General features: G+C 57.6%; 5 protein-coding genes across 5 annotated transcripts; 2 read left to right on the top strand and 3 right to left on the bottom strand.

Moving 5' to 3' along the window:
• Positions 1 to 1,240: 1,240 nt before the first annotated feature.
• CH63R_03019 (uncharacterized protein) lies at positions 1,241 to 1,953 on the bottom strand (the record flags this gene model as incomplete). The annotated part of the gene is made up of 3 exons (XM_018297994.1): positions 1,241 to 1,604; positions 1,671 to 1,749; positions 1,791 to 1,953. 3 exons carry the CDS (start codon positions 1,951 to 1,953, stop codon positions 1,241 to 1,243), a joined length of 606 nt encoding a protein of 201 aa, XP_018162810.1.
• An 817-nt stretch (positions 1,954 to 2,770) lies between these two features.
• On the top strand, positions 2,771 to 3,198 carry CH63R_03018 (uncharacterized protein; the record flags this gene model as incomplete). Its single annotated transcript, XM_018297993.1, has 2 exons — positions 2,771 to 2,807; positions 2,873 to 3,198. The coding sequence occupies 2 exons, from the start codon at positions 2,771 to 2,773 to the stop codon at positions 3,196 to 3,198; spliced, it is 363 nt and encodes a 120-aa protein (XP_018162809.1).
• A 998-nt stretch (positions 3,199 to 4,196) lies between these two features.
• On the bottom strand, positions 4,197 to 5,799 carry CH63R_03017 (Major facilitator superfamily transporter; the record flags this gene model as incomplete). The annotated part of the gene is made up of 3 exons (XM_018297992.1): positions 4,197 to 4,441; positions 4,502 to 5,149; positions 5,181 to 5,799. The coding sequence occupies 3 exons, from the start codon at positions 5,797 to 5,799 to the stop codon at positions 4,197 to 4,199; spliced, it is 1,512 nt and encodes a 503-aa protein (XP_018162808.1).
• Positions 5,800 to 7,560: 1,761 nt separating this feature from the next.
• On the top strand, positions 7,561 to 8,671 carry CH63R_03016 (uncharacterized protein; the record flags this gene model as incomplete). The annotated part of the gene is made up of 5 exons (XM_018297991.1): positions 7,561 to 7,882; positions 7,995 to 8,072; positions 8,128 to 8,157; positions 8,217 to 8,294; positions 8,493 to 8,671. The coding sequence occupies 5 exons, from the start codon at positions 7,561 to 7,563 to the stop codon at positions 8,669 to 8,671; spliced, it is 687 nt and encodes a 228-aa protein (XP_018162807.1).
• A 3,283-nt stretch (positions 8,672 to 11,954) lies between these two features.
• Positions 11,955 to 13,016, bottom strand: CH63R_03015 (Metallo-beta-lactamase domain-containing protein; the record flags this gene model as incomplete). Its single annotated transcript, XM_018297990.1, has 2 exons — positions 11,955 to 12,575; positions 12,648 to 13,016. 2 exons carry the CDS (start codon positions 13,014 to 13,016, stop codon positions 11,955 to 11,957), a joined length of 990 nt encoding a protein of 329 aa, XP_018162806.1.
• Between the last annotated feature and the right edge of the window lie 576 nt (positions 13,017 to 13,592).

Below are 13,592 nucleotides of genomic sequence, written 5' to 3'. Positions count from 1 at the left end.
GCCAGACTCTACCTGGTCTCTTGACATACAAAACAGCTGCGTCTCTACTGTGTACACGAACGAACAGGCGTAACAAGCACGTTGGACGACGCACACGACGTCTGTCGTCGACTTTGCGGGGATGCGCTATCCTCAAGGGCCCGCTAAACCACGGGTGCACCCATAGCGGCCGACGATTGGCGCCAGGGACCATGCCTACACGTTTTTTTAGTGAGGCGAGGTGCTCCGGCTCGAATAGAGGTGGCCCGCGCCCGAGTCTCATCTGGCATATCGTCGGCCGTCCCATTCTCCTCTCTCGCGTCGAGTCGTCGACAAAAACGACGGGCACCCTAACTCGAGGTTACACAAGGCAATACAAAGGATTCATGGCTACAATGGCCTCGATTGTGTTCATGTCTTCCCGCGCCACTGCACGTGCGATGGGGAGCCCGCTGCCCTGGTGCTCCCGTCTCTCAGGTTCATGTTTCTGGGTGGTGGCATGGACGACTAATGCAGAACAGATGCACCATCTGCAGTCCCCCTGGGAAGCGACCTGCCTCTGTTGGACCGGCCGAGGAGATTGTAACCGGGGGCGCCTCCATCCTCCTCCTGCGTCGACCGACACACGACTACGCTTCTGGAATCCAGTTCGGCGACCATGGTTGCGCATCTCCGACTCGCCTGGCCTCGCCTGGCCTCGCCTCTCCTCGCTGCCCCCCGCCACGCCCGCCCCCTCTGTTGACGCTGACTGAGCTTGCGTGGGTTTGGATCAGGTCGCCCATCCCTGGTGTCGGCTGCCAACGCTCAATCGACCACTGCCCACGCCAGCCCATCGCCTCGCCACTTTGGACGGGGTGATCAACTCACTCGAGGCACGTACAGCATCCCTTTTCCATCGTCCAAGACACCACAACACCTCTCTGCCGGTCATCCCCGACAGCCAAGGACGACTGGATCACTCGCAGGGGCCTTTGGTCCTGCTCGGCCCGCTCCATCTGGCTCCTGCTGCCCGTTCGCGCCTGCTCAAACGACACTCCCCCCGGACAGCCACCATAAGATTGCCCTGTTGGCTCCTTTGACCCTCGAGCAAACATGCCGTCTCAATCGAGGCATCAGCCCCGTTCCGCTTGCTCCTCCGATGACCGAGAGGCCCATCCGCGCCGTGGGACCGCATAACACCCCGAAGTCCTACGTGCCCAAACCCTTCCGTCGGCACCCCGACAATACTCGGCCTCGCTTCTCATTCTTTGATAAGCCAGCGTCACGCTGCGACAAGTAGGGTTGCTGCTCCTGACAAATCAGCACCATCCCATCCGCCGTTGCCTCGTACCGGCACAGCCCACGTGCTCCCGCCGGCGCCTCGAGCACTGCACGGCCCGGGCACTGCCGATGCGCCGTTTTGCATCATGGCCGGCAAAGGAAGCACGGGTTGTGTGTGCTTCTCGTTCTCTGGCAGCGACGGGCTTGAAACGGAATGTTCCGAGTCCGAAGCCCCTCCGCGCCGTGGGCGAGCCCGGCGGCCACCCGGTGCTTGCAACGCCCTCTTGGCCGACCCATCGCCTCCGCCGGTCGCACACGGGGCAAGCCTCTGAACGGCGTCGAACACGACCGTGGTGTCGATGTTTCTACGTGGCACACGCATGTGCGGTGCCTCGATGCCCGCCGATGCTCGCACTGGCGCAACCAATCACCCGCGGCCAAGCCAGATTACGAAGCCGGGGTTTGACACACCAGGGCGGCCGCCATTTGCAGCTCTACAGCTTTGGGACGCTGGGGGGGGTGTCGAGCAAAAAGATGTGACACCGACTCACTCCGGAATCTCGTTTGCTTGTCAGCCATGGTATTGCCGATGGGAAGCAGGGGGCCACGGGCCAGCCAGGGTGAAGCGGCGGGGACAAAGTTGCGCATATCGTGCATATCTACGGATAACCCTCGCGTGCGGCCCAGAGTACCTGGATATTGGGCCGCTCGCATGTCTCGCTTGTCGTCCGTTTGAGTTTTGCCGCGGTGGTCTTTTTTTGCTTTTGACGGGTCGTGCGCCCCCACCTCATGGCACATTGGTAGGTCCCTCCACGCCCGCGTCCGCTAACCGAGTCGGTGGTTCTGGCCGCCAACGGGCGATTGCAGACCAAGTTGTACGCTGCCTTGGGCGGCCTTATGCTTCATCGATCCGGCCGAGGTGCTATGCTACGGGCTGCCGTCGAATCAGCCATAGGCGGTGCACCGGCGATCCTACCCACGAATGCTGCTTAGCTGAGACTGAGCCACTGAGCCAAAGGGGCCAACAGCGCTGATGGGAATTGGGAATCGACAGAGGACCGAGTACGCCAAACGCCGAACGGATCTTCGAACGGAAGACAAACTCCTCCCTGGATACAGGGGCCCCTGCCGCGCTCCTCGCACTCGGACTGGGCCCGCCTACACCGCGACGTCGCTTTCCTCCCCCCCCTGGTGTCCATGTCCCAACCGTCGACCCGCCCCTCCTCCACTCTTGTTGGTTCTCTGCTGTTGGTGATTGTGTTCACGCTCGAGGTTTTGGCAGGGGGGGCCCTCAGCTCAGGGCTCCCTCCTCCGACCACGCGCTAAACGACGGATCCGTCATCCCGTCAATCTAGCTCCGACAGCGACGCGGACACACGCAGCCACACGCAACCTCGACGAAAGCCACGAGCGTCGCTCCTTTGACGTCCACCTAGTTGGCCTCGCCCCAAACCCCGCGAGGATACGGCCGTTGCGGCGTTTCGCCCTCGCACTCGCCCACCGCTTGGTCGCTTCCCCCGCAGCAGCCGGCATGTTGGCACCAGAAGAGACAAGCCGCGGTAGAAGACGTGGGACACGGAATTTGGCTGCCTGCCTCGGTCGGTGTCTGATACGGTCATCTAGCACCCCGCAGGCATCTCGCCAACAACAACGGCGGTGCCGCCCCCTCGTCCTATTTCACGACGCCGAGCGCACTCGCTCCGGCGGGCCTCGTACTCATTTCCGCATCTCACCTCCGCACTGTCCGGTGACAGTCTGTCGGGACCGGCACCGGCCAACGAGGCCTGCCGCCAACGCATCCTCTGTCTCACATCGGCAAAACCGCCGGCCGCCGCCACCAATCACCGCCCTCTGCAAGCAACACCGCAACAAGGCGTGGTGCACCGTGGAATTTCCGGTGGTGGAGGTGGCACCCTCGACGCCATGCCTTCCGCCAACGGTTTCTGGAATCCCGTCTAACATCGTCTTTGTGGATCGCAGGGCCCAATCTCTGCCCGTCCAACCACTCTCAGCCCTCCGCGGAAGGTTCGAAATGCAGCCATTTCTCCGAGCGCACAACTTGGCGGTGCAGTGCCTCTGCGGCTCAAAGAGGGGGGAGGGGAGGCGTAGGGAGCAAATCACGCCCGAGCACCAACCGGCACTCTGTCTGAAGTCGGCTTGAAGAAAAACCAGCGGCCGGGGTGCTCGGGTCGTCCACCTTTCGTCGTCGCCAACCATCTGCGCCTCGTGGCAGCACTCCAGCCTTTGGAGAGTGTGGCCGGCTCGGGTATACGAGGAGCTGTAGAGGCGTTCTCCAGGTGCTCTCCAAAACGGCGAGTCTGCTCGTGTTGGCGTCCGCACCGCATCGTCCGTGACGCCTGGTGGAGGTTTCAGGGTGACGGGTGTCGAGAGGCCACCGTACGGATGTGGGTTCAAGGCTGCGGGCGTCGAGTGCGTGGTTGGGCGGATTAGGTCGTCTAGTCCTCCATTCTGTATGCGGTTCCACGTTTTCCGTTCCTCCGTCTCCGTCTTGCCCCGCAAGGCACCGATTTCTTTGTTTTACCCGCCCCCGTGGAATCCAGCTACCGAATAGGAAGGTGCTTGTACCGGTTCATCGCCCGTTGACTGGTAGACCATGGATTGCGGCCGCGCCTCGTGTGGCTGGACGCTGGACGCTGGAGCCGTGCCATTATGAACCGGCGGCCACTGGGTTGCGTGGCCAAGACGGGGTCCCTCTCGAGGTCGTAATAAGTAGGCCAGTGAACGTTGACCAGCGACCCCTCACCGGGAAACGATCATCGTCATGCATTTCGTATCCAACCGGTGTGCTCCATGGCCATCGGAGATGATGCAACTTTTCGGCTATTGTGCTGTTCTACGTCGCTGAGCAGTCGCCAGTCCTCCAACATCCAACAGCCATGCACACAGACCAACGACAAGCCCGTCTCGATCCCGTGCGCCATGCCGCGACTCGGACTTCAGTACGTCGACGACGCTCTGGCGCGCAGCCGGGCTCCGTACCGCCAGAGGAAGACGGGAAGCGGGAGGGAGATGGCCACGCCCGCCAGGGCCATGACGCTGTTCGCCCACCCGTATCCCAGCGCGCCGTACATGCTCGGGGCGAACAGGGGGAACAAGAAGGCCGTCAGGCTCTTGACAAACTGCGTGGCCGCCATGGCACTGCTCGTGTGCTCCCCGTACGTGTCGATAACGTACGCCGTCGCTGGCGGGCACGTTGGTCAGCTTGCAGCCCGAAGGCGGTCCGGGGACGGGAGGGGCTCACCGGGCATGCCGCTCAGCTGCATCCCAAACATCATGACAACGACCCCGGCGTCGACGAGGAGCCAGTGGAGACGGTACTGCGCCGTCCAGCCGTACGCCAACACCCCGGCCCAGGCGGGCACGATGCCCAAAAACATCAGCATGACCCGAGACTCGGGCGTGGGCTGCTGCCGACGCCCGTATAGGAAGTCCATCATGGGCCCGCCGACCTGCGACCCGACGAGCTCGCCCAGGGAACAGGCAATGTAGTGCAGCCCGCTGATCTCGACGGACTGCCCGTACTGGCCCTTCCACAGGTCGGAAAACGTCGACAGCGTCACGTACATGATGCCGTAGTTGAACCCGGACAGGACGGCAGTGACCTGGATGATGGGGTGGAACAGCAGCAGTCGGAGAGGCCGCGTCAGGGCCCGGCCCACGACGTCCGACGGGGACCTGTCGGCCTCGAGCCGCTCGCCCGCCGTACGGTAGCGGGCCTCGCCGGTCTCCTTGCGAAGCCGCGCGGCGCGGCGCCGGAGCACCAGGGCACCGTAGGACTCGGGAAAGCTGAAGAGCGAGACGAAGATCATGGCGGCCTGGAAGATGGACGTCGACCAGAACATCCAGCGCCAGGTCGTGCGGGCGGCTATAAACCCGCCGATGATGGGACCTGCGGGCACAAGGTCAGCTTCGGGTCACACCGCTCACAGGCGGACGAACGGGGCACTCGCCGACGGCTGCGCCCAGCAGCGGGATGAGCAGGTAGACGCCCATTGACCGGCCCCTCTGCTCCGGCCGCCAAATGTCCCCGAGGACCCCGCCCCCGAGGGCGTAGATGGCGCTGGCGCCGAACCCCGCGAGGAAGCGGGCGGCGATCAGCGTCCCCTTGGTCGTCGCGAACCCGCAGAGCACGTTCCAGACGAGGAACCAGGCGCTCGACGCGTGGAGCACGACCTGCCGCCCGTAGATCTCGGATAGCGGCCCGATGACCAGGGGGCCCAAGGCCGTCGCGAGGAGGTAGATGGACAGGGCCATGGCCGACTCGGTCGCCGTCATGTCCAGCTCCGCCGCGATGTTGGTCAGCGCGGGCGCCATGATGGTCGACACCATGATGCGGTTGAAGCCCGTGGCCGAGAGCACGTCGGTCACCATCCACTTGCGGCCCGCCGGCCAGTCGAGAGGGTTTTCGGCGTCGTAGGGCCGCGCAAAGTCTACCAGGAACGGGTCCCCGTCTTTTGCAGCAGCCGCCGTTGATGTGGCCCGGGGCGGCCCCGGAGCCGCGGCCATTTCCACCTCGGCGGGGTCGGGATGTGTGGCCATGGTGTGGGTGGTGAGCTGTTGTCCGGTCGGTAAGTTATGTCTTCAAGCAAGTGAGCCGATTGATGGGCAGGGCATGGATTTGGATGTCGTCGACAGTCTTATGTAGTGGATGGAGGATGGCAGCCTAGAATGGCGTCTTCGGAGATACGGCGGTGTCGGGCTTTCGAGCCGTTGCTGCTCGGCTCCAAGTCTTTGGTGGCCCGGATGCTCGGGGGAACTTTTGCTCATTGGCGATGCTGTCGCGTGTGCTGTGGAATGCCTCGGAAGACCTGTCTTGCTTTCGGCTGCCGAGCTGGACGTCCGTCGCTTCGTCTCTGGTTGCCGTGGTTGGCGGTCTCTGTTCGGATGTTTCTCCATTGGCTGTTCGCCCCGGTTGCCGTGAGGCGACGACACGTCCGGCGACCCGTCGCGTGAATTGCCACCCACGCGACTACGAGAACAAGTCGGCGCGCGTGGGGAGTGCGTGTGTGTGTTTTGGCACGGCTACATCTGTCTTGCACGGAATGACAAAGATAAACCCGGTGAGTGAAGGAGTGCAATTGGAGGGGGCGTGATGTCCTGGCCTTGATGTTGAGATAACCAAGCATGCAGTTTCGTTCGAGCAACGATGTTCCGTCTACACCGGCGCTGTAAACCCCCTCATACGCTTGACACGGACCTTGATACTGAGTGCTAGGTGCTTGGCAGATACTCGTACGTTGGAGGGCGCACAACACACTCTTCGCCTGCTAAAGAGGGTGCACCTAATTTGGCACGGCCCTCCTGGCCGCCTGTTGCAGGCTGACAGGTGTAATAGGCTGTGCAACGGCTGGGCCGAAGGCTACAGCAGTGCAGTGTAGCTCCACATGACGCTAGGCTGAAGGCCAGTAAAGGGGCTGCTGACTTACACGGCTGTAGCATGTGAGGGTGAGGAAGCAGGAAACAAGTAAAACAAAAGGCAAAAGGCAGGTATGATCAAGTGTGTCTCTTCATGGTTGAACCTTCCTTAGGGAAAATTCACAGTGTGTGAGACTATGCAAGTAAGTGTACCTGTACTCTGTAGGCAAGTGGATCCACACCTGCTGGCAGTTGATGGCTACTGTTCACATTCTAGGCGTAATAATTTCCCTAAGAGATGTAACGTAAAGGGCATATTTAAGATCCAAGCGCAAACTCTATCCATACAATGTACTTGTTAAGAGTTTGTTGTGTGGTCTGTGCACGACTCTAACGACGAGGACTGTAGAGCACATCCACCCCGCATGAAGCCGTCACGTACAAAGTAAGGTATCGATCCGACCAGAAAATGTAACCACCCGTCTCGGGGGAAACTCACCCGCTTCCGACCTGGGTTTGGACCTGGTTGAATACAGCAACCTAACAGCCAGTCATGGAAACCGAGACCGAGGAGGCGCTCAGAAGCACCGTGGAGGGTCTCATTTCCTGTCTCGAGTCAGCATCCGGTGGCTCTCGTCCTAGTCTAAACCTACCGCACCCGCTAAAGAGAGATCAAGCGCCGTTTCAGAACTTGTACAGTATAGTTCATGATTGATTATACAGGTAGGGAAAGTTAGTTTCGCCGCGGCAGTTGGAAGTTGGTTTTTAACCTTTCTCCCGCGGTTAGGATCATGCCGGGTGGAAGCTTGCGAAAAACTTGGCGTTCGGCCCCCCCTTTGCCGCATCACTTTAGCCTTGCCGACACGTCTCCTAAGTCCTTACGACGCCCCCTACCCTACGTTGGGATATACTGAGTAATAAGCCTTCCCATGTAATTGGGACGAAATGGGCCGAGCGCGTCCTTACCAGTTGCCTCACCGCAACCACCCGTCTTGTCGGACTTCTTTGCCGCGCCACGAAGCAACCCGTCTCGTTGGACTTCTACGCCGCGCCACAGAGCAACCCGGCGACGCCGACCGCTTCGCCCCTCAGGTTTGTCGCCGTCTCTCGACTGTACAACCCGGTAGCAGCAGGTTCACATGCATGGCCCGCGCAGCTTCTCGCACATTGCGACTCCGTCGACGCATTGAAATGATCCGCCGTGCGTGCCTGTTACTGCCTCTAGCTTTCTTCTACTACTGGACCACCATCCCCCAAGGCATGCACCGTACGTCCGCGGCCTTTTTTGGGTCTGACAGCACATGCTTTCATTGTCTGTGGCGTCGCCCGCGGTCGTTCCCTCAAGTGTGGCCACGGTCAGTGCATGAGTTTGTGTCAAGGTCATTGGGGTGTCACGAGTGCGGCCGATCTGCGGCTGGTTGACGTAGACGAGCGTCCTGTCACCAGCGGCATAGCGAGTGGGTATAGCTGTGGTTTATTTTTGCTCCGGGTAATTTGCTGGACCTGCAGTAGATCTACATAACCGAGTGGCATCTATCCCGTGTATGTAGGGCAAACCATGGCCCGAGGATGCCTTTTTGGCGAGTAACGAACGTACCCAGTATTGGGTCGGTTTTACTTCAGCGAGGGTATCCCAGGGTCTGTCACCATCCTGGTAGACACTTACTATGGTATATCGGGTAAGTTGAAAGGGCTGTGGTCCACAGACAGCTTGGGTTCGCGCCCTGAGTGGCTGAAGACTCACATACTATGGCGATGGGTGTGTTAGGTATCTGGCTAGATCAGCTTGATCGCAGCCAGAAAGATACCTAACAGGGGCATAAACTTTTGCCCTCAGCCACACATCGTAGTAGCCGACGGCTGTGTTCATGCCACAGTACGGCAGGGAGCAGCCAACGTGCCTATCAACATTTCCGCAGACAACTCCGCCCAGGCCGTGCTCTATGCATACAAAGTACCCGCAGCAGCCGACGCTCCTCAGCGCACTTGTAGGACCGACATCGTCCGCATGAACCGTATCCCTGTCGGATCAGCCCTTGAGCTGCTTCTCCTCTGAGTAGAGTGAGCCGAAATGTCTTCATCTCCCAGGACAATCAAATCGTCCACGGCCTCTAATGCAGGTGTAGATTGCATCTTTTTTTAACATTTAATGAATGAATCAAACACGTTCTTGGGCTTAACTGAGGCGCTATGTGGTATATATATCTACGTTGCTTCTCTGAGCTGGCTGCGTCCAGTATTGCCAATCTACTAATGCAGCGCCGCCTACTGTCTCCTACATCTCAGTAGGATTGGTAGCGAACATCTTTACGTCTGGCTCTCGGTTGTGTTGTTCCTTTGTTTTCCCACCTGTTTACCGATTGCTGAAGCTCAGCATGGGGTCGATCAGCGTGAAGCACCTGGTGCTTCTTCTTCTCAGCCTTGCGAATCTCACACTAGCAAGTGAAATACTTCTCGGCTACCGAAAAGTGAATAAGGTGCGTCGGCAACACACACACACACACACACACACACCCGGCGTGCAAACCCAACTAACCACCAACAGGCTGAAGCAGCCCGAATCAACAAGGGGAAAAACATCTTCCGTGAAACCGAATTTGACGAAAAAGCAAAACTTACGGGTTTGGCCCAAATTGGCTATGGTGTTTACCTTTCAGTGGCGCTACATGGCTATCAAGGCAATCGAGACGACTGGTATGTAAAAGCATCAGTCTTTGACAAAACAGGGGCGATTCAAGTATGTTGACATGCCGTGTAGGTGGTGTTACGTTGAGGCGGAGAGAGAACAGCTTGTTGCTGCACCGAAAGTCTGGATCCCTAAAGCCTATTGGTAAGTCAAAGCACCCACTTTTGGGCCACCCCCACATATGGGCCACCCAAAAATGCCTCATCACCAACCTCCTCCTTCATCCTCCTCCAACTTCAAACTATCACATCTTTTTCCAACCTTATGCAAATGGCCTCATCTTTTTAGGGCACCTTATTCTAGGCATTATGAGCCAGTATACAGAAAATGAAGTCAATCAAGCGCTTGAGGCCATTTCGAACGGTCAGAGTGTCAGGAAGGCTGCCCAGCAGTATGGTGTGCCAAGGTCTACCCTTCAGCATCGTCTTCAAGGCACCCAGGCAAGGGCAGCAGCATTTTCTGACCTGCAGAGGCTCACAGTGAGCCAGGAGGCCAAGTTGGCTGAATGGGTGCGAATCCAGCATGCCCTTGGGCTTCCTCCAACCCATCAACAAGTGAAGCATTTTGCAGAAAGAATCCTTCATGCCATAGGGGATACCCAACCTATAGGGAGAGGCTGGGTCCAGGCCTTTATAAGGAGGAATCCATCAGTCAAGGTCAAGAGAAGTTGCCCTATTGATTCAAGACGTGTTAATGGGGCATCTACTGAGGTCATCAGGGACTGGTTCAAGCATCTCGCCATACCAGAGATCATCAGCATCAAACCAGCCAACAGATATAACATGGATGAGACTGGTATCCTTGAGGGCCAGGGATCTAATGGGCTGGTGCTGGGGATGTCTGAGGCGAAGTCTATCCGCAAGAAACAGCCTGGATCAAGGGCATGGGTGTCTATTATTGAATGCATCTCTGCCCTAGGCCACAGACTTCATCCCCTTATTATATATAAGGGTAAGACAGTCCAGCAGCAGTGGTTTCCTCTAGATCTTAGCCCTTATGAAGGCTGGCAATTCACAGCAACTGAAAATGGCTGGACAACAGATGCTACTGCAGTTGAATGGCTGCAGAAGGTGTTTATCCCTCAGACTGTCCCTCAGGGCAAGGGGGATAAGGAGGAGGCTAGACTATTGATCCTGGATGGGCATGGGAGCCACACAACGACTGACTTTATGTGGTTGTGCTATATAAACAACATCCATCTATTGTTCTTACCGCCACACACCTCCCATGTCCTCCAGCCACTTGATCAAGCAGTCTTCAGCCCTCTTAAGGCAGCCTATAGGAAGGAGCTTGGATACCTTAGTCTATGGAATGACTCTACTATTGTAGGCAAGAGGAACTTCCTAGGCTGTTATTATAAGGCTGCCCTTGCAGGTATGACGATGCAGAACATCAGAAGTGGTTGGAAATGGACAGGGTTATGGCCTGTCTCTATGGCGAAGCCTCTGATGAGCTCCCTCCTACTCCCAACAACACCAAAGCCATCAGCATCGTCAGATCAGGTCAGCAAAGGGCAGTCTAGGGGCAAGGAAGCTGAAGGATGGGCATCTGCGTCGTCTGCAGTGGCATGGTCGACGCCAAGGAAGATGAAGGATCTGTCTGGCCAACTGAAGCTATTCACAGAGTTGGATAATGATGCGCATACCCAACGCCTCCTTTTCATGAAGGTGAAAAAAGGCTTCAGCGAGCAGGCCTATGAGCTGGCCACTGCCCAGCATAAGCTGGAGCTTCTGCAGGCCCAAGTTACCAACACTGCAGTAAGGAAAAGGAAGGCAGTTCAGATCAACCCAAACACTAAGTTCGCCAACATCAAAGACATCCAGAAGGCTCAGGTTGAGGCTGGCGATAAAGAGGATATCACAGATGAGTCCAGCGAGGCTGATTTACCTAGTGAGGCTGAAAGCTGTATTGTGGTGGCATCTAGGTGCAGTCAATAGTTAATTGAACATACTGGTGTCGATGGGAATACCCTCATTTTTGGGTGGCCCATATGTGGGGGTGGCCCAAAAGTGGGTGCTTTGACTTATAAGACTGAGGAGAACATTGCGGACTATGTGCAGTCTCAGTTGGCAAAGAAGGAACACGCATCTTCAGCCATACGGATGTCTCAGGTCGAGTCCGGCCACGAAAACAATATCCAGATACTGATACCGACCTGGATGGTGCAGAAAAACGTCTTGAAGACTTCTGCGCGCTGTTACAAAACTTTGAACGAGCTACCCTATAAGAATCCTATTTCGTACGAAAACTGGCCCAATTTCCGTAACAGGCCTGATGTCGGTAACTCTGAAGAAGAATCGTCGTCGGGGGGGAGACGGAAGGGGAAGGCCGAAAAGGGGAAGGCCGAAAAGGGGAAGCCTGAAAAGGGGAAGACTCGAAAGGGGAAATCAAGGCCGCAATAGAAAGGGGCAGCAACGGGCGCCGGAGACCCAAAGGAAGGAATCAGGGTGGAGAATCAATAGTCTGAGGGCTTCGAAGACTAGGGGTTATACTATCCAAGACTAATGTAGAATAAATAAGACAACTCCTGAAGAGGATCGCGACATCGTCCAGATGACTCTCCAAGTGACACAATCAAAACTGCGTCTTGCTCCGGAATTGCATGAACAGGAACCCGTCTGGAGTCGACGATCAAGTCCCGCCCCAGACTCTTTTACAGCTGCCAGCCTTCCAGCGTCTTGGTGTCGTTGAAGGCTAACAAGTCCAAGTAGTGAATCTGCCTCGTGCCTCCTCTGCCGAAATTCTCGGCCGAGATGTTGAGGAGCTGGCGTGACGTGGCCGACGATGACAGGTTCAGGAGACCGGGAAACCTGTTGTCGATCAGAGTCGAAATCTCGGAGGGCAGGTAGAAGTCGGCGCCCTTGGCCTCAATGTTCTTCTGGAAGAACGTCACGTAGTCGCGGGTGTGGACGATGTCCTCGGCGGCGCTGAAGGTGTCTGCAGACAGCGCGTGACCGGGGACAACTCGGCGCGGCTGGAGCTTGGCCACGAAGTCGAGGGTCGCGAGCCAGGACGCGGTGAGAGCGGGGGTCAGGAGGTCGGCCAGCCACACGTGCATCTGGTGGCCGTAGACAGCGTCCCCTGCAATCAGGGTCCTGCTGCTTGGGATCCAGAACATGGCCTCGTCAATCGTGTCGCCGCCGATTGAGCTGATGATCTCCACGGGGCAGGATTCGTCGCCGGGAAGAACAAAGAACGAGTGGTTGTAGGGGGTGGGGATGGCCGGGCTCGGCGCGATGACGCCCTCCCCAAAGACTGACGACCAGTATTCGGTCTGCAGTGCGCACATGCAACGTCAGAATAAGCAAAGGGCAGAGAAAGTAGAGGGGCTTCGTCGGCAACTGACCTTCTTCTCGGCCTCGTTCTGTATCCAAGCTGCGGCTTCCGCTGTTGCGTAGTGCTTGGCTTCGGGAAAGTGGTCCAGGAAGGCTCGGCCACTGAGATAGTGATCCGGGTGGTTGTGCGTGGTAAAGGCTGCCACGAGCGGCTTCTCGGTCGTGTTCTTGACCCACGCCGCCAGCAGGTTGGCCTGGGCCACGGCCAGTGGAAGGTCGATGACGACCGCAGCCTCGGACCCGATGATGAGTGACGACACCATGTCCAGAGACAGGCCCTGGTTGACAAAGTTCTCGACCCTCAGGCTGCATTTGTCCGACGCAACGGCCTGGTGGCACTGTGCCGAAAGAGCGGCAATGATGGCGATGTTCTTACGCATTTTGGAGTTGATTAGAGACAAGTAGACAAGGCTATGAAGCTGGTCGATACCAAACGTCCAAGACATCCGAGTTGTTGGTGATTGAGGACTCTTATATGCATTCTCATGCGGGAACAGCTAGCCATCTTGCGTCCTGGATTCGTTGCTCACTGTAAAATCCTTCCTTACCGTCACATTCCTTCTTCAGGTGTACGGAACCATATCGAGGCGTGGAGCCGCATCCTCACGGAGCCAAATTGTGTCCGACGTCAGCTACGAGCTGTGCCGGGGACGGACCGAACCCACCTGTTCCCAAGATTACCAAGTATATCGTTGATGGGCATTCGTCAGGTGACTAGTTGTTGATTATGTCGTCGTCCCGATACCCACAAAATTTAAACACAAGGTTTGACACCACTTGCCGTGTAGCCGCTAGCTCAGAAAGTGGCCTGCAGCGGGACGATTGAATCTCGTACTCTCGGGAGAGCGAGGCGAGTACGAGGGAACAAGTGGAGTACGAGGGACGGCAGGCTGTTGACGTGGTCCCGCATCCCTGAGTGCAGGGTCATGATGGGAAAGAATCACCACAACACAACC

This window comes from Colletotrichum higginsianum, chromosome 2 (genome assembly GCF_001672515.1).
Source record: "Colletotrichum higginsianum IMI 349063 chromosome 2, whole genome shotgun sequence".
Lineage (NCBI taxonomy): Eukaryota > Fungi > Ascomycota > Sordariomycetes > Glomerellales > Glomerellaceae > Colletotrichum > Colletotrichum higginsianum.
This window is presented reverse-complemented; position numbering and strand designations above follow the sequence as displayed.